Raw genomic sequence first — 24376 nt, forward strand, 5'->3', positions numbered from 1 at the left:
TAAAGTAATTTTATTGAATAATACGTGTTATTTTTACGTTTTGTACAGTGTTTCCAGATTTAAATATGGTGGATATACAGCTTCCGGTTTCTGGCGCCTGTGTCGGTTAAATGGGGCGTGGATAAATGCTAACTTACGGAATGACTATGGGGGTCAAAGCGTGGGGAATAAGTAGTGGTTAAGGAACGAGAGCCACTAAAAAAAAGAAATGTCTGACAAGAGTAGAATACACATTTTTATTGGGGCCCCTACTATAACCCCAATTCCGCCTCGAGGGATACGCGGAAATACTGTGTGTCACGAGGGGGGTCACTTCTTTGAAGCACAACGTGTAAATGTAGAGAGTATCAGCCGTTGGGAGCATAGGTTGTGTAGAAGTGGTCATGTCCGAGAACAGCCTTCCTCAGAGTCAGACCCCCCGTGTTCAGCAGCTGGACAGCCACCACCTCTCACTAGTAGTGGGGAAAAGGGGGCTCCTCAGAAAGTGGGTGCTGCTTCTCTACGGAATGTTTGTGAACATGTCACCAGTACAAAGCAGAGACCAGAAGAAACAAGTTTACATTGTGACCTCTTAGAGTTGTCAGTCAGTGAAAATCACCAAGGTTCTTCACACGGAAGCTCTACAACTCCTACTGACGCTGAGTTTCTTGCAGTATTAGCATCGACCAAGGATGCTGTACAGGGCCATGTGAGTATTACTAAAGATTATCTGCTGCTCAGATTATCTGCTGTACAGGGCCATGTGAGTATTACTAAAGATTATCTGCTGCTCCAAATAAAAGCCAGTCTGTCTATGCCAGGGGTGGCGAACACGCGGCTTCCGGCCAAACTGAATGCGGCTCTTTGGTTATCATTATTATTTGGTATACTGTGGCTCTAGTAGTCTTTGCCAAGTTTGGATGCTGCGGGACCTCTGAGGAGAGATCTCCAAGCGCGTAGTCCCGCCCCCAGGCTGCGACATCACGTCTCCCATCTCCCAACACTGCACGGGCCAGAGAGCGTGGGGACCCGTGTGTCTCCCTCCCGCCTCAGCTGCCTGTCACGTGTCTGAGTGACTGACGAGAGCTCAGCTCAGCCGAGACAGCCGCCCGCTGACATCCTCCCCTGCGTATATCAACAGCAGCAGGTGAGGAGGGGGGGTCTCTGATGGGGGACATTTATGTGTATGGGGGTCTCTGATGGGGGACATTTATGTGTGTGGGGGTCTCTGATAAGGACATTATTGTGCAGGGGTCTCTGATGGGGGACATTTATGTGTGTGGGGGTCTCTGATGGGGGACATTTATGTGTGTGGGGGTCTCTGATGGGGGACATTTATGTGTGTGGGGGTCTCTGATAAGGACATTATTGTGCGGGGGTCTCTGATGGGGGACATTTATGTGTGTGGGGGTCTCTGATGGGGGACATTTATGTGTGTGGGGGTCTCTGATGGGGGACATTTATGTGTGTGGGGGTCTCTGATAAGGACATTATTGTGCAGGGGTCTCTGATGGGGGACATTTATGTGTGTGGGGGTCTCTGATGGGGGACATTTATGTGTGTTTGTCTGTTTTGGCCGGTCACTGCGTGGTGTGGCTCTCTGACTCTCACAGTTTAAAATTTTGGCTCCTTTTGTCGAACTTGTTCGCCACCCCTGGTCTATGCAGTGCTCTGCAAGGGAACATGCCATTCTAAAATGGCCTAAAGCAAAACTTTTTTTTTGATGAAGTAATGGAGGTTTATAATCCCTGTTATTGTTGTGTGTGTGTTTTTTTTACCGCCTGTGGCATATTGAGAAGAGTTCTCTTTGCTTCCAGTTCTGTAGCAGAACATGGGTGGAAATCCTCCAAAGTGAGGTAATCCTGAAATGTCTCCATTGGAAGATTTCCCCTCTATTCCTGTTCTGGCATCAGCCCAAAATGTGGGTTTCTCTTTCACTTTCAATGATATCAGTAAATAGAAAGTTGAATCTCCCCAACGTAGGGATCAGGAACCTTTTTGGCTGAAAGAGCCACGAACACCACATATTTTCAAATGTAAGTCCGTGAGAGCCATACACTATATTTCAGGGTCGGGAACCTTTATTTAAGTAAGTAACGCAGTGACGAATTGCAAAAAATGGCCTGGTCATTAACCACCTGCCGACCGCCCACAGTATATTTAGGAGCCTGTACGGGGCGAGCGCGCCCCCGCTTGTTCCCTGACATCCCCGCGTGAGTGACCAGCGGCTCCAATGTCCGCCGGCCACTCGCGATCTCCCGCTGGAGAGGGAGAAAGGCAGGCGGCTGATGTAAACAAAGCCGCCTGTCATTCTCCCTGATGTAACTGCAGAGATCATACGATCCTGCTATGTAGGATCGTTTGTCTCTGTGGTTACATCACAAGCCACGCCCCTTTACAGTTAGAATCACGCCCCTAGGGACACACTTAACCCCTTGATCACTAATAAAGTTAACCCCTTCCCTGCCAGTGTCGTTTTTACAGTAACAGTGCATATTTATAGCACTGATTACTGTAGTAATGTCACTGGTACCCCCAAAAGTGTCAAAAATGTCAGTTAGTGGTCCGATCTGTCTGCCGCAATGTCGCAGTCCCGCAAAAAAAAAAAAAAAAATCGCAGATCACCGCCATAACTAGTTAAAAAAAAAAAACAATAAAAATGACAAAAATCTTTCCCGTAGTTAGTAAACGCAATAACTTTTGCGCAAATTAATCAAAATACGCTTATTGCGATATTTTTGGTAAAAAAAAAATAAAAAAATGTAGCAGAAAACAAATTGGCCTAAAATGTTAAAACATTTTGATTTTTAAATTTTTTTTTTTGGAATTTCATATAAAAAAAATGTGAAAAATATTGTTATTTTTTCAAAATGGACACAATTTTTTTGTTTATAGCGCAAAAAATAAAAATCGCACAGGTGATCAAATACCACCAAAAGAAAGCCCTGTTTGTGGGGAAAAAAGGATGTCAATTTCATTTGGGTACAGCGTCGTACGACCGCGCAATTGTCCGTTAAAGTCACGCAGTGCCGATTCACAAAATAGGCCCTGGTCTTTGAGCAGCCAAGTCCTCTGGGGCTTAAGTGGTTAAGGGGGTAAAACCTTCCAGGGCTGAAGTGGTTAAAGTTGACTTCCCCTGTTCACACTAGTGCAATTTGCAGGGCATGACAATGGAAAGGAGAAATAACCTTCGCGATTGTCTGAATGGAAAGGAGAAATAACCTTCGCGATTGCCTTTCCGATTGTCTGAAGGAGGCAGTGGCTTGAAAATAGGACTTCAGGGTCTTAGGAATGTCCAATTCTTGCAAGTTGGCCTCTGATTCCTCTGGGAATGCTGGAAGCACCCATTCATTGGTGAGATGAAACATAGAGGCTACTTTGGGTACAAAGTGATCGAGTGGCCTCAATACTACTCTGTCCGGAAAGAATGTAGTATAGGGGTCTGTAGCTCCTAAGGCCTGGAGCTCTGACACCCTCTTGCCTGATGTTATGGCGATCAAGAAGGCAGTCTTCAAAGTGATGTTCCATAGTGAACAGTTCTGCGTAGGGGCGCAAGGAGGGTTTGCCAGAAAATTTAGTACCAACGTCAGGTCCCACTGAGGAAATCTATTTTTTCTAGGAGGGCGCAATCTGATCACTGCTCTCATGAAGCACTCCACCAATGGATTTTCTGCCCATTTTGTTTGAGTATAGGCTGAGATGGCCGAGACTTGGACTTTTAAAGAACTCAGGCCGAGACCCAGATCTAGTCCTGTTTGTAGGAATGACAGTATCTGTGCAACGCTAGGGCTGCTAGGGTCGTATTGACGACCGGTTGCGAAATTTGCGAACCTATTCCATATCCTGGTGTATATGGCATTTTTAGAGCCCTTTCTGGAGCTTTGTAATGTTTTTATGACTTCTAGGGGAACATCCTAAGTCCTGAAGTCCTGTAACCCTTGCCTTTCCATCTCCAGGCCGCTAGGGCCAGCCCAGGATGGATTCGGATGTAGGATGCCTTCCTATATCAGGAGAAGAGAAGTTCCTGGTAGCATGATCGGGGGTATATGCTCAGGTCCATTGCGAGAGAGAGAACAGTCTCTGCGTGGCCAGTATGGAAGCACCGCGATGACTGTCAAAGTCTCTGCCAATAACCTCCTCAGAAACTTCAATATCAGGGGAATCGGAGGGAAGGCGTAAGCTAGATGTGCCGACCAGACATGAGTCAGTGCGTCCGTCCCCTCCGCTCCCAGGTGAGGGTACCGAGAGAGGAAGCGGGCTACTTTATCCTGGTGGCTACAGATGCTTGTCTCTGCGTTAGATGAGTCTGGTGGGGTCCTCTCCTTCTCTCCTGAGGATTGCTTGGTGGTGCTGCCAGCGTGGTGGGGGTTGTCCCTTAGCAGTGTTTTGCACTTTGTGAGGTCACCCTGGTGACTCATGGAGTCTATGAAGCACATTTCCCCACCTGATCCTTTCTCTGAGGCTGCGGGGTCCCTCCGGGTCCCAACCATTCATCCATGCACTGACGGCTGTCCTGGAGTCCCGGGTGGAGGTGGCTTGCGGGCGACGGGCTAGCAAAAAGCGCCCCCCGCCTTCCCCTCCCTCATCGGTCTCAGATCCTGAATCTGATTTGGCTGCTGCGGACGTGGGTCACCCTGCTGGGTCTTCAACCACGCGCCTGGAATCCTCTGCTAGTGAGGATGATTCCTCGACGTCTGCGACCGCACACGAGAAGGCGCTGGTGGATGCACTGATTTTATCTGTGTGTGAGACCTTGAAGATTGAGGACGGAGGTGCAGGCACCCTTTGGCACTCACAAGCCATCCAGAGCGGCAACGGTGTCTCCTTTTCCTGTCTATTTTTACAGAATTTTAGCTAAAGAGTGGGGATGACCAAAGCGTCTCAGTGGGGTCCCTAAGCACTTTACTAGGCGTTACCCCTATGATGATTCTCTTCTTAAGAAGTAAACTGTGCCACCGGTGGTGGACCCTCCAGTTTCAAGATTAAGGCTAGGTTTCCACTAGTGCGGCTACGAAGTCGTGCTACTTCTAGCACGACTTCGTAGCAAAAGTAAACCGCGGCTTCAGTTAGACTTTTCCCTCATATATAGAGGGAAGTCGCGCTCAAAAGTAGTACACGATTTACTTTTGAGGTCGCGGCAACTGAAGCCGCGGCAGTGGAAACGGGCCCCATTGAAAACAATGGGTTTTGACTTGCTGTGCGACTTGACATGTGTCAAGTCGCACCGCAAGTCGCACTAGTGGAAACCGAGCCTAAACAAGGCAACCATATTTCCGGTTGAAGAGTCCCCTGCCTTTAAAGAGGTTGTACACCGAGAATTTTTTTTTTTCTCTTCTTTAAATCCTGAAAGAGAAACCCATAATGAGCTAGTATGCATCGCATACTAGCTCATTATGAAATACTTACCTTAGAACGAGCCCCCGCCGTGCCGTCCGCTTACCTGTATGACGGGCGACATGTATAGTCGCCCGTCTTCCGGGATCGCGGCATCCGGCCATCTGATTGGCCGGAGCCGCGGTGACGTCACTCCCGCGCACACGCGCGGGAGCCGACGGTCACGGCACGGGGCTCTGAAGGAACGGCACGATCTGCCGTTCCTTCAGAGCGCATGCGCCAGTGACGTCACTGGCTGCATTAAAGGTAAATATCTCCTAAACGGTGCATGTTTAGGAGATATTTACAGTACCTATAGGTAAGCCTTAATATAGGCTTACCTATAGGTACAACTTCCTGAGGAGGGTTTACTTCCTCTTTAAGGATTCGACTGACCGGAAGGCGGAGGCTGTGGCCTGCCATATGTACACTCTAACTCAGAGGTAGGCAACCTTGGCCCTCCAGCTGTGCTGAAACTACAAATCCCATCATGCCTCTGCCTTGGGGAGGCATGCCTGTGGCTGTCAGTCTTGCAGTGCCTTATGGGACTTGCAGTTCTACAACAGCTGGAGAGCCAAGGTTGCCTACCCTGGTTCGGCGATGAGGCCGGTTTTCACCATTGCCCTAGTGTCGCAAACTCTGACCCAGTGGAGTAAGCTCTTACGCCATGACCTGGAGGGGGAACAGCTCCCCCCTGCCTTTGCCGAGCTGGCGAACCAGCTGGTCCAGGGGCTGCAGTTTATCTGTGATGCCTCTTTGGATGCAGCCTCTCTGTTTTAGCGGTGGTTCTTCAGTGTCTCTTTTGGCTCAAGTGCTGGTCTGTGGATCAGACTTAAAGAAAGGCTTTGATCTTCCTTTCCAAGCAGATCGTCTGTTTGGAGCTACCCTGGATGACATCATTAAAGATCTCAAAGGGGGGTAAGAGTACTTTTCTTCCGCAGGCTACTAAGGGCATGGAACCTCGTTGTAGACATGGGCCCTCCTTCTCAGCTCATCCCTCAGGGTCGACTGACAAGGGCTCAAAGCCTTTCAGGGCCTCTTCCGGAGGATCCAAATGAACCTGGTCTTGCAAGCCAATATCAGGCTTCTTCACGTTAGGCCTTCCAGAGACGCCAACCGCTCCTCCGGTTTCCTGACCAGTAGTCTTGTTATCCTGTTATCAGGTGGAGGAGCGGATAGGGTCTCAAATCTCAGGACCTCAAATAAAAGTACAACCAGCAAACTCAGGGAACATCGTCAGCCAGACCCCCAAGGGAGCGAAGTCCAGAAGAGTGGTCCAGAGCGAGCCAAGTTCATCAACCAGAGCCAGTACAATCCAAGGGGGTGATCCAAAGAGAGGTCAAGAGCGAGTTCGATAACCAGTCGGGACAATCCAAAGCAGTGATCCGGGGGTCAGGGTAAGCCAAGGTCAGCAACAAGAGAATAGAACATCAACCGCAGACAAGCAGAAAGCAAAACCTATACTAAGGCACCAGCAGGAAGTGGAAGAGGGTATATTTGGGTCATAGGATCAGGTAACTGACAACAGCTGGCCACTGGGTGGAGCAAGAGTCTCGTACCAAAAGGTAACATATAATCACAAGCTTGCCCTGAATTGGAATCACCCAGTGGCCCAGGCAGAAGGGAAAAGACCCAGAACACACCTGATCACCGGATCGACTCCCGACCAAGGCATGACAGTACCCCCACACAAAGAAGCCCCCAGGGCTACTTGGGCTTGGAGGGATGTTTATCGTGAAAATAGATTTGATGGTGCTCCCGGGGATCATCAAAGATTTGGATATTTTTTTATAACCTAACCCTGACTTGTACTTCTCAACAATATTGTCTCTTACTTGTTTGGAGAGTGCCTTGGTCTTCATGGCAGTATTTGGTTAGTGGTGCCTCTTGCTTTGGTGTTGCAGCCTCTGGGGGGCATTCAAAAAAGGTGTGTGTATATGTAATGACAGATCATGTGACACTTAGATTGCACACAGGTAGACATCATTTCACTACATACACACATGGCAATTTTCTGTTTTCTATTTCTAAAAAATAGTTTTATGTATATTTTTCTCATTTTACTTCACCAACTTAGACTATTGTGTTCTGATCCATCACATACAATTCAAATTAACAAAACATTGAGCTTAAGGCTGTAATGTAAGAATGTAGAATTCTCTACCACAAGAGGTGGTTTCTGCGGGTAGTATGGTGGCTTTCAAAAGACTCTTAGACTTACATCTCAAGGATCAGAACATTCAGGGGTATGTGAGATGATTACAGCCACACACACCTACACAGGTTGAACTAGATGGACTATTGTCTTTATTCAACCTCACCTACTATGTAACTAAAAAAATAGGTAAAAAGTCCAAGGGGTGAATACTTTTTCAAGGCACCGTATATCGCCTTTTTACCTCTAGACAAGTTTTTCCTGGATAACCATCCAAGGGGCTCTGCATGGACAGCCACCTGGGGCCCCGAAAAACACACCACGTAAGGGCAGTACAATATATGCACAGAAAATTCCTGCAACCTGAGTATCTCTCCTGGCAACACCGACCTCTATAAGCTGCCTGGCACAATGGCACCAGCCCTCTGAGACGCTGGCATGCAGCGGTAATCCCCCCCTCTGTGTGGAACGCCATCACATGTCAGGATCCCACTGACACACGAAGTGTGGCAAGTCATCCATGCATGCGCATGGAAAAAAGACATCGGAAGTGGGGAGGTCGCGGCCCCGGAAAAAGTTCTGGTAGCCCCTGTGCGTCAAGCAGCAGCCAAAGGTGGGACTCTGAGGGCAGCAATACCACCTGATACCAGTGGGAGAGCAAGCACCCAAATATCAACATATTACAAATTGTGTATCAAACAAATACTACAGCTACAAAGATACATAGCAGTGCCGTGTTTACATGTTGAGGAAATCCCGAGTGCCAGAAGGAAAAAAACAGAATTGGAATTAAAGATAAACCATCTTGTTTGATTGGATCTGTCTAATATTTTCTTAACTCTCCAAACCTCCTGATACAAATCCCTCCAAAATGGGCTTAAAACCCGTCGTCCAAGCCTGGAGGAGAAGTCGCTTTTAATTTATGTATCTATTTTGATTCGTGTTGTGTGATGTATGTGGAGGATCACTGTGACCCTTGCCCTTTTTCTCCTGATGTGTGAGGGGGGGAGGGGCTGTACTAGGAAGTCAAACACAGTATGTGTGTGTGTGAGACTGGAAGCAGACACCATGGTACTATGAAGAGATTACATCTGTTAGGAACAGAAGCCTGTTGTAATAAGACTCCTCCATGTAAGAATGTCATCATGTCTCTGAGGGAGTAATAAACATTTCCCCGGTTAAGAAGTACATCCGGCCTGTGTGTAACTTGCTGAAGCGGATACTGACAGCATTGCTAGCAATACCCCGAGAGACCTCACATCGAAGGGACATAACAGTGGCGACGAGGTTTGTGGATTTTAGCACACATGGCCTTCATAGGGTTTATACAACCATTCTTCTGCTGCTGAGTCATGGAGCTCCTGGGTGGAGAGGCTATAGCAGTATATGAAAGCAAATAGTGTGGCTGTAGAAAAGAAAGTTGCAGTTTTCCTCACAGCATTGGGTCAAGCTGCATATGGTACTATGAGACCTAATTTCTCCAGATAAGCTGGCCTCTAAGCCCCTGCCTGATTTAATTCAGAAGCTACATGCGCACTACAACCGGAAGCCGCTAGAAATTGCAGAGCAGTTTAAATTCTACAGTAGGAGGCAGCAGGCCGGGGAGGACATAGAAATATATCCTTGCTTTACGTAAACTAGCTGCCACTTGTCAGTTTGGAGACTACTTGTAGACGGCTCTCCGTGACATGTTTATCATGGGACTCTGTGACCCAGCCATACAGAAATGTTTACTCGCAGGACCTGACTTGACTGACGAAAGTCACTGACCTTGCTACGGTCATGGAGTTGGCTACAGGGGACGCCACCCTACTGAAGGCACCACCTGAAACTCCTGCAAGCCAGGGTGAGTAAAATATTCCACACCGCTATCACTCCACACCGAAGACAACCATCGCCAAATCATCCTAAACCTCGCCACCATGATTCTTCTGTCTCTAGGACGCCGACTTGCTACTGTTGTGGTAACACTACTCACAGTGCACCTGCTTGCAAGTTCAAGGATGTCGCTTGTTTTCTCTGTGGAAAGACTGGTCATATTGGTGGGTGTGTTTGCCGCAGTTCCCGCTCCCCGAACACTACCACGAAAGGTAGACCTAAACAGACATTTAGTGTGGATACGGACAATAACGGCTTCAGCTCTGGTGAGACCTGTGTCCAGCATGTTGGAATTTTTCGAGTAGCTGGGAGTACTCCTGCAATAAAAGTGGATGTCACACTTAATGGCTGTCCTGTCTCCATGGATGTTGATACAGGGGCGGCTGTGTCTGTCATTTCATGGACTGATTTAAAGGCATTGTGTCTGTCCCTACCGCTCCAACCTACAAATCTCACACTACAAACCTACAGCAAGGAACTACTACAGCCCTTGGGTTATGTGAAACCCCTTGTTACATTAGGCAACCTCAGTCAAACTCTACGCATTTTGTATGTTGTAAGTAAAGGAGGTCCTCCGTTGTACGGTAGGGACTTGATCAAAGCCCTGGGCATGCCTCCTTTTGCCATTGCTCAATGTACATTGTTTTCTGAAGTTCCATTGGGTGGAATCCCTGAAGTCACGCATTAAGAAGGTTTTTGAGGACGCTTTGGGCACCATAAAAGGAAAGATGGCCCACCTCCTCTTGAAGCCTGGTGCTACACCTTGTTTTTGTAAGGCAAGATCAGTACCTTTTTGCCTTGCGGAAGAAAGTGGAAGCAGAGCTGGACCACCTATTGGCTGAAAAGATCATAACAGAAGTTGATAGAAGTGAATGGGCATCGCCAATTGTGCCTGTCAAGAAAAAGAATGGAGACATTAGAATTTGTGGGGATTTCAGGGTTGCCCAGAAAAACCAACTTCTTGTGGATCAATACCCATTGCCTCGACTTGAAAATCTATTTGGCTCACTGGCTGGGGGCAAAAGTTTACAAAAATAGACTTAAAGTAACTTGACTGGAATTTTGTGCCCACACGGTGGACCGACATGGGTTACACACTACTGAGGAAAAGGTTGAAGCCCTTACCTATGCCCCTACTCCCCAGAGTGTCACACAGCTCAGGTCCTACCTTGGCCTCCTAAATTGCTACCACCGTTTCTTGCCGAACATAGCACACCAGCTCCACCCGTTACATCGCTTACTGGATGCGAATGCTAAATGGATATGGAGAAAAAAATGTGAAGAAACTTTTCGGCTTTCTAAAAAACTCATTCTGTCTTCTCGAGTTCTGGTCCACTATGAGTCAAAGAAACACGTCATCTTGGCTTTTGATGCCTCGCCTTAGGGACTGGGTGCCGTGCTTTCCAATGTCATGCCAGATGGCATGGAGCACCCCATTTCTTTTGCCTCCAGGTCTTGAACCTCAGCAGAACAAAACTACTCCCAGATAGACAAGGAAGTTTTGGCCATTGTATGGGCCACAAAAAAACTTCACATGTACATCAACGGTCAGGAGTTCACACTTATCACTGACCACAAACCTCTGTTGTCAATACTGAACTCTCAGAAAGGAATTTCTAAAACACCATCTCGCTTACAAAGGTACGCTTTATTTTTGGGTGCTTATACTTATTCTATCTAAAACTGCTCCCATGATACCCATGGCAATGCATGGCATTTTCCAGATTGCCACTTGGAGACCACCCACCAAGAGACGTACGCATAGTGGAAATACACAGGCCACGATCCTTCATGTCCACCTCCCTAATTGCCAGACATACAGCCACAGATCCCTTCCTGTCTCAGATATTCTCATATGCTCAGACTGGATGGCCAGAGAAAGTTTTGGGTGAATTTCATCCATACTTTGCCAGAAAATGTGAGCTTGTGACTAATGCTGGTTGCCGACAATGGGGCAATAGAGTGATTGTACCTCAGTATTTGCAACCAACCATGCTAAGGATACTGCATGAAGGCCATCCTGGTGTGGTGCGTATGAAGCAGCGAGCCCAGAGCTATGTTTGGTGGCCACAAATGGATACAGCAATTGAAGATTATTTGTCTCAATGTCCTGGGTGCTGTCAAGCTCAGCGACCCCAAAAGAGAGGAACCCTGCAACCTTGGCCATGGCCGACAGACCCGTGGTCAAGACTCCATCTTGATTTTGCTTGCCCAATCCAGGGTAAAATGTATTTGATCGTGGTAGATGCACATTCAAAATGGCCGGTTTTTCAAATGCCTTCTTTTACCTCAGCTGCTACCATTCTAGACTTAAGGAAGCTCTTTGCTCAATATGGCTTGCCAACAGCCATAGTCTCAGACAATGGAACTCAATTTACATTGCATGAGTTTCATTCCTTCCTCAGTGGCTTGGGCATCCAACACTACAAAACAGCTCCTTATCATCCAGCCTCGAATGGGCTGGCAGAACGGTTTGTGCAGACGTTTAAGAAGTGACAATGCAGAGTGACCACAGCGTGCCCCCGTCAATTCAGAGTGATCACAGCGTGCCCCCCGTCAATTCAGAGTGACCACAGCGTGCCCCCTTGTCAATTCAGAGTGACCACAGCGTGCCCCCCATCAATTCAGAGTGCCACAGCGTGCCCCCCATCAATTCAGAGTGCCACAGCGTGCCCCCCCATCAATTCAGTGCCCCCATCAATGCAGAGTGCCCCAGCGTGCCCCCCATCAATGCAGAGTGCCCCAGCGTGCCCCCCATCAATGCAGAGTGCCCCAGCGTGCCCCCCATCAATGCAGAGTGCCCCAGCGTGCCCCCCATCAATGCAGAGTGCCCCAGCGTGCCCCCCATCAATGCAGAGTGCCCCAGCGTGCCCCCCATCAATGCAGGGTGCCACAGCATGCAGAGAATGACCAGTTCACTTGCCTGATCCAGCGGCGGCTTCTGCTCAGTCTCCCCGCGTCTCTCACGTCGTCGTCCTCCTCGGCCAATGCCAAATTTTTGCCTTTCGGACAATCAGGAATGGGTCTCAGACCCGCTTCCTGATTGGCCAGGAGGAGGATCCGTGTGACAATAGCGAATATTCATTCGCTATTGTCACACAATGGGTGGGCCCTGGGCGCACTGCTCTGCGCCCCGGGTCCACCCTTTACTGAAGCCAATTAGAGCCTCTGGCTCTAATGTGCTTCAGAAAAAAAAAAAACTCCATGTGTCCGGCGTCCCGCATGCAGATTAGGGGGCCGGATGCATGGATGGGGGGGGGCGCCCCTGCGCCCCAACTCGCCGGCCGCCAATGGTTACATAGTAGTTAAGGTTGAATAAAGACAATAGTCCATCCAGTTCAACCTGTGTAGGTGTGTGTGGCTGTAATCATTTCCCATACCCCTGAATGTTTTGATCCTTGAGATGTACGTCCAAAAGTCTTTTAAATGTAGCCATACTCCCTGCAGTTACTACCATTTGTGGCAGAGAATTCCACAGTCTTGTAGCTCTTACTGTAAAGAACCCCCTGCGTAGCCTCAGGTTAAAACTCTTCTCTAATCGCATTGTATGGCCTTGTCTTCATGCATTCCTTGCGAGTGAATAGTTTTTTTTTTCGATGCTGAGATCACCGTTGAGGTATTTGTAAATTGCTATCATGTCCCCTCTCAGGCGTCTCTTCTCTAGGGAGAATAAATCAAGCGCTTGTAGGCACTCTTCATAATTAAGGTCCTCCAATCTCCTTATTCATTTTGTTGCCCTTCTCTGGACTCTCTCCAGCTCCAACACATCCCTTCTGAGGACTGGCGACCAGAACTGGACAATATTCCAGATGCGGTCGGACCAGAGTTTTATAAATTGGTATGATTATAGTTTTATCTCTGGAATACATCCCCTTCCTTATGCATGCTAATATTCTGCCTGCTTTGGCAGCTGCAGCTTGACTTTGCATGCTATTGCTTAGTCTATCTTCTACCAAGACTCCCAGATCTTTCTCCATTTTTGGTTCCCCCCCCTAGAGTGTATTTTGCTTTAATGTTTTTTTGTCCCTAAGTGCAATACCTTACACTTCTCCACATTAAACCTCATTTACCATGTACTTGCCCACTCTGTTATTTTGTCATCTGCAAAAATTGAGATCGAGCATATGATCCTATCCTCAATGCTATTTATGAATAAATTGAACAAAATTGATCCCAGGACTGAGCCTTGGGGGACCCCACTCACCACCCCAGACCAGTCTGATTAATTACCACCCTTTGAACACGCTCCTTTTAACCAGTTTCGTATCCAAGAGCAAACCTTGTGGTCGATGCCTGCAGACCTTATTTTATAAATTAATCTTTTGTGGGGAAATGTATCAAACGCCTTAGCAAAATCCAGGTACACCACATCCACTGGTCTCCCCCTATCTAGTTCACAGCTCACCTCCTCATAGAATGTTAAAGCGGAGTTCCGGGCACAAAATCAATGTTTTTTTTTTTGTGCCCGTCCGCTAGTTCTGGATAACCTGAAAAGGAATTGGATAGTTAGGTTTTTTTTTTTTTTTTAAAACTCACCTTGTAATTGTAGATCGTAAATACTCACCTCAGGGTACTTCCTCCCTCGTGGCCGCGGCTCACCCCGTCACTTCCTGCCTCGCGATGATTCCTGGGAGCTGAATGTCATAGCTCCCAGGAATCAATGCGACGGCCCCGCATGTCATTTCCGGGCGACGCCGCATTCCCCTGCTAAACCGCTGTTTAGGAATGCGGCGCCGCACCGGAAGTGACGAGAGGGGACGGTGCGGCGCATTCTGGGAGAAGAAGACGCGGAAGAAGACGCAGAAGAGGACCGCTCCGGCTTCAGCTGCCCACAAGAGAGATGGAAACGCTGTGGAAGAAATTTTATAAGTAAGTATTTCTTCTAAAAGGTAAGTGCGAACCGGGACAGATCAGAGGCTAGCCATTGTGGAATGTGCTAGCCCTGACTGTCTAGGGGGTATGCTTATTGAAAAATGACATCTGTGCCCGGAACTCCGCTTTAACTGATTGGTTTGACAAGAGGAGAAGCTGCTGGAGTTCTTGACCATATACCGAAACATGCTACTACTGGGCTGTCCCCAGCTTTTCTTAGGTTTGGCAGGCATCTCTGCACCAAACTTGATTTAGTTTGTCCACAGGAACATTCACCATCACTTCCTCCATCAGGCTGTCCTGGATTCCGTGCCGGTGATCTTGTATGGTTTTGGAAATTAAAGAGTTTTGCTTCCTTGGCTTCCTGGCATTATTGATGAACCACTTGGAAAAAGAATGTACCTTGTTCGCAGTGTTGGGGGTAACTAGTTACAAAGTAACTGATTACAGTAACTACATTACTTTTTTTGGTAACGAAGTAATGTAACTAGTTACAATACTAATATTGGTAACTACACTACTTTACTAGGCTAAAGGAGGTAACTACACTACCTTACTAGGCTATAGGAACACGCTTTCCTGCGTTACCCAAGCCGTGCGATACAATCGTTATTTCGAAGAATAGAGAGGGATGAAGTTTATGACTTTTTGTTGCACTTTGTTTTATTCTGTTTTTTCAGGTTTTGTTCTCATGTTTCCCAAAGCCTATGTTTATACAATAAACTCTACGCAGAAAGAGTGTCATGTATCTTCTTCTACACGGTCAATTAAGAAAGAGGAAAGTAAAGTAATAAGTAGTGAAGTTACTTTTCAAATGCAGTAACTAGTAAAGTAATCTTGTTACAATTTACAGAAGTAACTAGTAACTAGTTACATTTTTTGAGTTACTACCCCAACACTGCTTGTTCGCCTGGAGAATGGCGTTTGTTTGACATCTTTCGCAATTGAGAGAGCACATTTGCAGGCCACTAGAGACAAACCTACTCCTCTTTCTAACCAACCACCAGAGTCTACTCTGAGCTCTGCTAGTGACATATGGGATGGTGTCTGGCATGATCCCACAAGTTTACAACCAACCCCTGAAACGGTTGCTGACCATATTCCTGAGGAGCCCAGACATGTATCTGGAGTTAGAGACTGATTTGTGTGTTGGACACCCACTGACATCTCCAGAACCTTTGACCGATTCTATCCCTCCCAGTGCTGTGCCACTTCAGAAGTCTACCCGCCAAAGACCTCAAACTCCTCATTGGCAAAGCGCTGAAATCTTACAGGACACATTGGAGGTCAGAAAACGGAGACAAAGGGCTCATGAAGTGCTGCGGAAATCTCAGAACTGAGTTGGAGATACTACTTGCTGAACTGATCCTACTTGCCTTATTTTATGTGTTGAACATTTTGTTCTCTTGTTTTTTGTTTTTTTTTGGGAAAGAGAGGAGGTGAGATGTTTGTGCAGGATCACTGTGACCCTTTCCCTTTTTCTCCTGATGCATGATGGGGGGGGGCTGTACCAGGAAGTTAGACATAGTGTGTGTGTGTGAGAATGGAAGCAGGCACATGGTACTGAGAAGTGATTACATCTGTTAGGAACAGAAGCCTGTTGTAATAAGACTCCTCCATGTAAGAATGTCATCATGTCTCTGAGTGAGTAATAAACCTTTTGTACATCCGGCCTGTCTGTAACTTGCTGAGCGGATACTGACCGCATTGCTAGCAACACCCCGAGAGACCTCACATCGAAGGGACAGAACATGTTGCAACACAATTTTATTCCTGTCTCCTCCTCTTTTATTGGAATGGACACGGTCCAGAGCCAAAAAAGAGACCTTTGGGGAAAATCCCTCCATGTACCTCTGATACATGCCCACCCAGAGGGAGGTCTGGGTTGCATGTTTTCATGCTTAATACTGTATATACCTGTATATATCCTCCTCCAGAATTCCTGTTTTTGTTTGGTCAACCTCCATTATTTGAGATGTCCATTAAACTGCACATGCTGGTCATACAAACCTTTTGAACCACTTCAGCTCCAGAAGGTTTTACCCCCTTCCTGACCAGGCCATTTTTTGCAATGCAGCTCTGCGTTGCTTTAACAATTGCGCAGTCGTGCGACGCGGTACCCAAATAAAATTGATCTCGTTTTTTTCCCCACAAATAGTGCTTTCTTTTGATCACCTAAACGGTTTTTATTTTTTGCGCAAACAAAAAAAGACCCACAATTTTGAAAAAAAAAAAAATTACTTTCTGCTATAAAAAAATATTCAATAAAGAAATGTAAAAAAATCTAATTTCTTCATAAATTTAGGCCAATATGTATTTTGCTACATATTTTTGGTAAAATAAAACCCAATAAGTGTTATATTGATTGGTTTGCACAAAAGTTATAACATTTACAAACTATGGGATAGATTTCTGTACTTTTTAGTTTTTTTTTTTTTTTTTGCAAGTAATGGCGGTGATCAGAGTTTTTGTCAGCGGAACTGCGACATTACGGCGGACAGATCTGACACTAAGTGACACTTTTTGGGGACCAATGACACCAATACAGTGTTCAGTGCTAAAAAAAAACACGCACTGTTACAGTATAAATGACACTGGCAAGGAAGGGGTTAATACCCGGGGCGATCAAGGGGTTAAGTGTGCTCCTAGGGAGTGCTTTCTAACTGTGTGGGGGGGGGGTGAATGCACTGGACAAAAAGAGATCTGTGTTTCAGCTTAGATGAAACGCAAGATCTCTCTCTTAAGCCCCGTACACACGTACGGATCGTCGTCATACAAACGTTCGTCTTTTCTCCCCGGGATGTCGGTATCTGTTGAAAAGTGCAAAGACAGCACAAGGACAGCACAAGAATTTTGTCCGCAGACTTCAGCTGACTGCAGAAGTGATGTCATGTAATGGTTAACTTTCCCTGTGTTTTTTATTTTCTGAGCATGCCCAGTCTTGCAAATCTGCGGTCTGTCGGCTGATTTCTGTACTGACAGGCGAACAATCGTCCGTTCTGGTGTCCGCAGACAAAAATTTTCATGTTTGCAAGAAAGGCTCTTGTCCGCGGATTGTGCGCAGACAGCTGTCGGAGGCACCATACTAACACGCGTACAATCGGCAGATCTTTCGTCCGCCGACGTTTGTATGACGACGATCCGTACGTGTGTACGGGGCTTTACTCCCTGGCATAACAGCGGTCTGCCTTGTTTACATAGGCAGACAGCCATTTTGCCTTTCCTCTGAGTGATTGGCGGGTCCCGGCAGCCATCGCTGACCAGCTGATTGGCTCCCACTGTGTCCAGTCACAGCTGGAGCAGCACTCTGGCCGCATGCGCCACAGGAGTGGGCCAGTGCATTCCACAGGGAAATAAATTTAAAAGAGCAAAACTAAACCCTGGGTGGCTAAACTCCAACATTAAAATGTATATTAGAGCTAAAGAAAAGGCCTTCAAAAAATACAAGACTGAGGGGTCATTGGCAGCATTTAAGCACTACAAAGAGTGTAATAAGAAATGTAAAGACAAAATCAGGGCGGCTAAAATAGAACACGAGAGACATATAGCGGAGGAGAGTAAAAAGAACCCCAAGAAGTTCTTTAAGTATATAAACAGTAAGAAAGCCAGGCCAGAGCACATTGGCCCCATAAAAGATGATAAAGGAAAAATGGCCACAGAGGACAGAGAAAAGGCGGAAGTGTTAAATAATTTCTTTTCTTCAGTCTTCACAAAGGAATCGGGGGGCTACACGAAACCCGCTTGTAAGGCCGAACTAAATAATACACCTCAGGAAGTGCCGCCATGGCTAACAGAGGATAGACTTAGAGCTAAACTAGAGAAACTTAACATAAATAAATCCCCGGGACCGGATGGCTTGCACCCGAGGGTTCTTAATGAGCTCAGCCAGGTGATTGCCAGACCATTATTCTTGATCTTTAAGGATAGTTTACAGACGGGTATGGTGCCAGCTGATTGGAAAAAAGCCAACGTGGTACCAATATTTAAAAAGGGGCCGAGATATATCCCGGGTAACTATAGGCCGGTCAGCCTAACATCTGTAGTCTGCAAAATTTTGGAGGGGATGATAAGGGACCACATACAAGACTTTAGTAATGAAAATGGTATTATAAGTAGAAATCAGCATGGATTCATGAAAAATCGTTCGTGCCAAACCAATCTATTAACCTTCTACGATGAAGTGAGCTGCCACCTAGATAAAGGTAAGCCTGTGGATGTGGTGTATCTGGACTTTGCAAAGGCCTTTGACACCGTTCCTCACAAACGCTTACTGTACAAACTAAGGAAGGTAGGTATGGATCATAAGGTGAGTACCTGGATAGAGACCTGGCTCCAGGGGAGAGTACAGAGGGTGGTGATTAATGGGGAGTACTCGGATTGGGCGGGTGTGGAAAGTGGGGTCCCCCAGGGTTCTGTCCTGGGACCAATCCTGTTTAATTTATTCATAAATGATCTAGAGGAGGGGATATCTAGTACAATCTCAGTATTTGCAGATGATACTAAATTAGGCATGCCAATATCTTCTATGCAGGATGTGGAAATCTTGCAAGCAGACCTGAACAAAATAACGGGGTGGGCAACCACATGGCAGATGAGGTTTAATGTAGAAAAATGTAAAGTAATGCACTTGGGTGCCAGAAACCAGAAAGCAAGCTATTCACTAGGGGGTGAACCTCTGGGTGAGTCTAGGATGGAAAAGGACTTGGGGGTACTGGTAGACAACAGGCTTGGCAGTGGCATGCAATGCCAAGCCGCCGCAAGCAAAGCCAACAGAATACTGGGATGTATAAAAAAGGGGATTCACTCCAGAAATAAAGAGATTATTCTCCCGCTCTACAAGACTCTGGTCCGGCCACATCTGGAGTATGCTGTCCAGTTCTGGGCACCGGTCCTCAGGAAGGATGTGCTGGAACTGGAGAAAGTCCAGAGGAGGGCAACAAAAATAATTAGGGGAATGGAGGACATCGGCTATGAGGAAAGACTACAAGCACTGAACCTATTCTCTCTGGAGAAGAGACGATTGAGGGGGGATATGATATCAATGTACAAATACTGTACGGGCGACCCTAGCATAAGGAACAAACTATTCAGAGAAAGGGAATACAATAAGACACGTGGCCACTCACTAAAACTTGAGGAAAGGCGGTTTAACCTTAAAGTGCGTAAGGGGTTCTTCACTGTAAGAGCGGTAAGGATGTGGAATTCTCTTCCACAAGCAGTCGTATCAGCGGGGAGCATAGATAGTTTCAAAAAACTATTAGATGTACACCTTAAAGACCACAACATACAGGGGTACACAATGTACGGTTAAAAGCAAACACACACACGCATCATGGGTTGAACTGGATGGACTTTTTTCAACCTCACTAACTATGTAACTATGTAAGATCACGTGCACAAAATCACGTACATGTATGTGATTTTGCGCAGCCGGGCCGCCCTGCTGGAATATATATGCTGTGGAGGGGTTAAACAGCTACTTTTTGATTTCATAATACAGTATATGTACCATCTAGCGTAAAGATTAATTCTAGGTTTGAATATTTTTACGTCGTTTTATTTGGTCCAGCTTTGACCTATTTATATATGCCTATAGCATACCCGGCCAATCCCTCTGGAAGCTGAAAGTTTTTGTAGAAGCCACTACAGTGATCTCCACTAGCTTCCAGGTCCTGTGTGGAGCGATTGTCCTGCTGCTTACTAGAGCTGCACGATTAATCGTATGAAAATCGCGATCTCGATTCACCCCCCCTGAGGATTTAAACCTGACATATTCTCGATTCTTTGCATAGCTGAGGGAGCAGAGAAAACAGCTGTGGAAAACTCCCAGTAACTATAAACAAAATGATTACATTGTATCTTTCCTCCCACAAACGCCTATCAGCATTAAGTCTCCCAGTAACTATAAACAAAAATGATTACATTGTATCTTTTCCTTCCCTCTGCCAGGGAGAAAGGAAGTTTAACCTCTTAAAGACTAGACCTTTTTATGACACTTGTTGCTTGCAAGTTTAAAATCATTTTTTTTTGCTAGAAAAGTACTTAGAACCCCCAAACATTTTATATATTTTTTTAGCAGAGACCCTACAGAATAAAATGGCGATTGTTGTAATATTTTATGTCACACTGTATTTGCGCAGCAGTCTTTCAAACGCAATTAATAAACTTTAATGAATAAAAAAAAAACCTAACAGTAAAGTTATCCCAATTTTTTTTGTTACACAGAGAATCGTGAGAGAATCGTGATCTTTATTCCAAGCTAAAAAATCGTGATTCTCATTTTGGCCAGAATCGTGCAGCTCTACTGCTTACTATACACAGGAGGAGGCTCAATCATATAATTATGTCACTACACTGCCTTTTCACCTCATCCAGTCAGAAAATGCTTTGTCATCATTGAGAAATTAGAAGGCGTTTTTCTGAATGACACCCATCTTTAGTGGTCAGCCTCCTATGTTCAGTAAACAGCAGGGCAGCCACTCTGCACAGAAAGCTAGTGGAGATCATTGAAGTATGGAATCAGTGGCTACTACAGGGATTACCAACTTCCAAGGAGATTGGCCAGGTATGGTATATGTTTAGTTACATTGGTCCAAGCATAGTTACACATGTAAATAAAAAACATACCTGAAAATCATCTTTAATTAAAGGATAAATTCTTCCTTTGAAAAAAATGAAATACAATAAATGCAAATTTTTTGCAGGTAAAAAAATGTGCATTTATTATTTATTTATTTATTTTAGAGGAACCTGCAGAGCATTGCACCTGCGATCAAACCGTGGCTGCAATGCCAGGCTCCTGCAGATTCTCAGGATAGCTGTCTTTGCCGTACCTTCCATACGGGCAGGCAGTTACTTGAGAGCAGGAAGATCAATGAAGTACTAGAGCGCTCACCAGCGCCCTTGCAGTTCATTAAAAACTATAAGCCAATGACCACAATGGCTGACAGTACTTGTCCATTCATTCACAGGAAACTGTAAATGAATGATGAGGCTGTGAGACTATGCTAGGAAATTGGCTAGTCTAATTTTGTAGCAAGTTCTAAGGCACATAGCACATGAATAAAAAATGTATAGAAAGGAAAAACACTGCAAGTAAGACCCTTTTCATATGGTGCGGACTCCGTTTTGATAAGCAGGGGATCTGTCTGGATCCCCTTGCTGGTCAGAGCAGAGTGGGCAGAGGACAGGCCTATTTCTACTCAGTTACTGAGAGCAGGCCTGGACAAGAGTGCACTCTGCTCTATATGTGGCTGGGTGTACACAGACTCCACTTACACTCAGCTGCCTCTGATCCAATTCACCTAGGCAGAGGAGGACTGATCCCCTTCTGATTTTAGAAGAGTGGACTGGATCGGAGGTAGGCATGTATAAATGGACTCTCCAGTTGATAGTGGGTGAATGGACCATCCAATCAGGTCAACCTAAAAAATTGACGGCAGACTTGATTAGAACGGTTGTGTTAAAGGGGCCTAAGCATTTAAAATGCCTGATTTCTCTGTGATTTTACCTGGTATTTTGTTGGTGACAGGATCTCTTAAAGCTTTCTTGAACTTTTTGGTCAAACCTCTGCTGCTGAACTTAATAAACATTCTTTTATTTTCCAGAATTCTGAAAAATGTCAAATGAGTGCGCTAGAAAAATTCCCCTTTCCTTGCTTTACTGGACTAAATATTGATCCTAGTGAGAATGCCAGCTGTAAAAGGAAAACAACATCCATGGACACTTTGTATTTGTCAACTTCCAGTGATCAAATATCTAAAAAACCAAAACACTCTGGTTCTTTGGTTCAATGTGTGAGTAAAGAAAGTGATGGCAAGAGACCACAAACTGCTCCTACACTTCTAAAGTATTGCTCTGACAAAAACAAGGAATACAATATATTGGCTGTTGTACTTCAGCCCTGTCATGTTAAAGAAATCCAGGCCAAAAGTAGACCAAATTCAGGTTCATTTCCCATGGCAACAATTATTGTTCTGGACCAATCAGGAGTCAAATGTAAAGTTCTTATGTGGAGGACTGCTGCTTTTTGGAGTTTGGCCTTATTACCTGGTGATATAATAATGCTAACAAATTTGACAGTTTGCGAAGATAAGTGGAGCAAGGAAACCTTCCTTCAATCTACATTTAATAGTTGTTTTCTTAATTTAGGAAACTGCTCGGTTCTTACCACAGATGAATATAAAAATGTTGTAGAATATTTAGCTCTACAGAAGTTAATGTGCTATATATCAGCCGAACATTGCTACCTACAAGATCTTCCTTCTCGTCCTCAGAAACTTGATTGTACACAGCATGCAAGACTTTCTAAGCTTCAGCCAGAAGTTTTAGTACATTCAATAATAAAAGTAGTCAGCATATCTATTCTAAAGGAGTGCACATATAATTTCAAGGGCTTGCAGCAAAATAAAGTCATTTTGACTGTAGAAGAAGTCAAAGGGCAAATTGGTACATTAATTTTGTGGGGAAAAACTGTCTCTTGGTGTGAGCAGATCCGCTTGAAAATAGATTGCATTTGGGTATTTAAATATTTATTTTGCAAAAAGAGTTTAATTTCAGGAGATGTAGAATTACATACAACACCATGGTCATCCTGTGAATGCTTATTTGATGATGACAAAAGAGCTATAGATTTTCAAGAGAGATATGAAAATGTATCTTCTCCAAAGCTATTGAGTCTAAGGACAGTTATTGAAGGTAGATATTCAGGTGACTTTCAGATTAAAGTCAGCATTTCTGAATTTAAGTTTCATGTTCCTGGCAATCAAAACGTTTGTGTGAACAAGCAAACTTCCATAACCAAGATTCTGAGTTCCCTACCTTTGATTATATACTCAGGCTGTGGAAATTGCAGGAAAGAACTAAGAATAGACTGTAATCATGTGTATGAGCAGTGTTTCTTTTGTTTACCTTTTACCCAAATTAGACTTTTCTACAGGCCAGTCTTAATGACTGTCAGGAATGAGAGAAATTGGATTTGTGTCCATGTACCATCAGATGTTCTTGAGAAAATCTTCTTAAATATTTCCCCAAATTTATTACACAAACTTGTCTCTGGATCATCAAATGTAACCTATGGAGCCATAGTTGCAGATATTTGCCACTCACTTTTGGCAGATAATAGCGAATCATATTTGCTTACAATAAAAAGTCACATTTCACTTGATGAAAATAGTGTACCGCTTGAGCAGGAGTTTCATGTACTATCTTTCCTTGGAAGCATTTGAAGGGTAACTTCTCCTTTAAATTTTTTTTTTTTTTTGTAATTGTTTAATTTTAAGTTTTGGAACAGTGTAATGTAAATTAATATGTATGTAAGCATTCTATATTAAAACCTGTGTCAGTTAAAAAAAATGTGTTTAGTGCATCTCTGCAATGCATGCACCTTCCCCTATGTTTTAAAACTTAACACATTAAATACCTGTTTGTCTTCACACAATTATGCCTTTCCCTTCCTCATTGACATATCAATACAATGGGGGAGATTTACTAAAACTGGTGGACACAGAATCTTGTTCAGCTGTGCATAGTAACCAATCAGCTTCTAAGCTGTGTGCACCAGTTTTCGTGAATCTTCCCCAGTATTTTTAGCTTTAAATTCCTAAGGACGTGATGTCTTCTCTGCTTGCTTTGTGATGGATTAAGAAAAAGACATCAACCCAATTTATTCCCCCACTTCTCATCTTCATAAACCTTCCTTATGTCAGGCAGACAACACAATAAGTTATCAGCTCCAATTTGTATTTCTCTTACATCCTCCGACAGTCGCCACCCACTCATACAGTCTTCATTATGGGGTATTGACTTCATCTCCACAGGAGTTTCTAGGCATAAGACTTGTAAAAGAACAATAAATTTACATAGCCACACCCATGGGGGCTGTCCTTCTAGTCCAATACCCCCCTGCAATAACCATCCCACTTCAGTTTGTCTTCTGCCTAGCTTCAGGAGTGGATAGGCTTCCCTGTGCTGAGGCTACAGTCTCAGCCTTTTCTCTTATGATTTATTTTCAAAAGATGTCATTTTTTCTTTACATTGCTAGCTGTTTATTTTACCAGCACTAGTTAGTTGATCTTCGGATTAAGACGGCGTCTGCGGAGCTGGGAATCGGACTGGCTG

At 45.1% G+C, this 24376-nt stretch overlaps 1 protein-coding gene across 1 annotated transcript; it reads left to right on the top strand.

Moving 5' to 3' along the window:
• Window positions 1–208: 208 nt before the first annotated feature.
• Window positions 209–23511, top strand: SHLD2 (shieldin complex subunit 2; the record flags this gene model as incomplete). The annotated part of the gene is made up of 2 exons (XM_082266299.1): window positions 209–688; window positions 21865–23511. The coding sequence occupies 2 exons, from the start codon at window positions 209–211 to the stop codon at window positions 23482–23484; spliced, it is 2100 nt and encodes a 699-aa protein (XP_082122425.1). The 3' UTR covers window positions 23485–23511.
• Between the last annotated feature and the right edge of the window lie 865 nt (window positions 23512–24376).

The sequence above is a fragment of the Pelophylax lessonae genome (assembly GCF_965119305.1).
Source record: "Pelophylax lessonae genome assembly, chromosome: 8".
Lineage (NCBI taxonomy): Eukaryota > Metazoa > Chordata > Amphibia > Anura > Ranidae > Pelophylax > Pelophylax lessonae.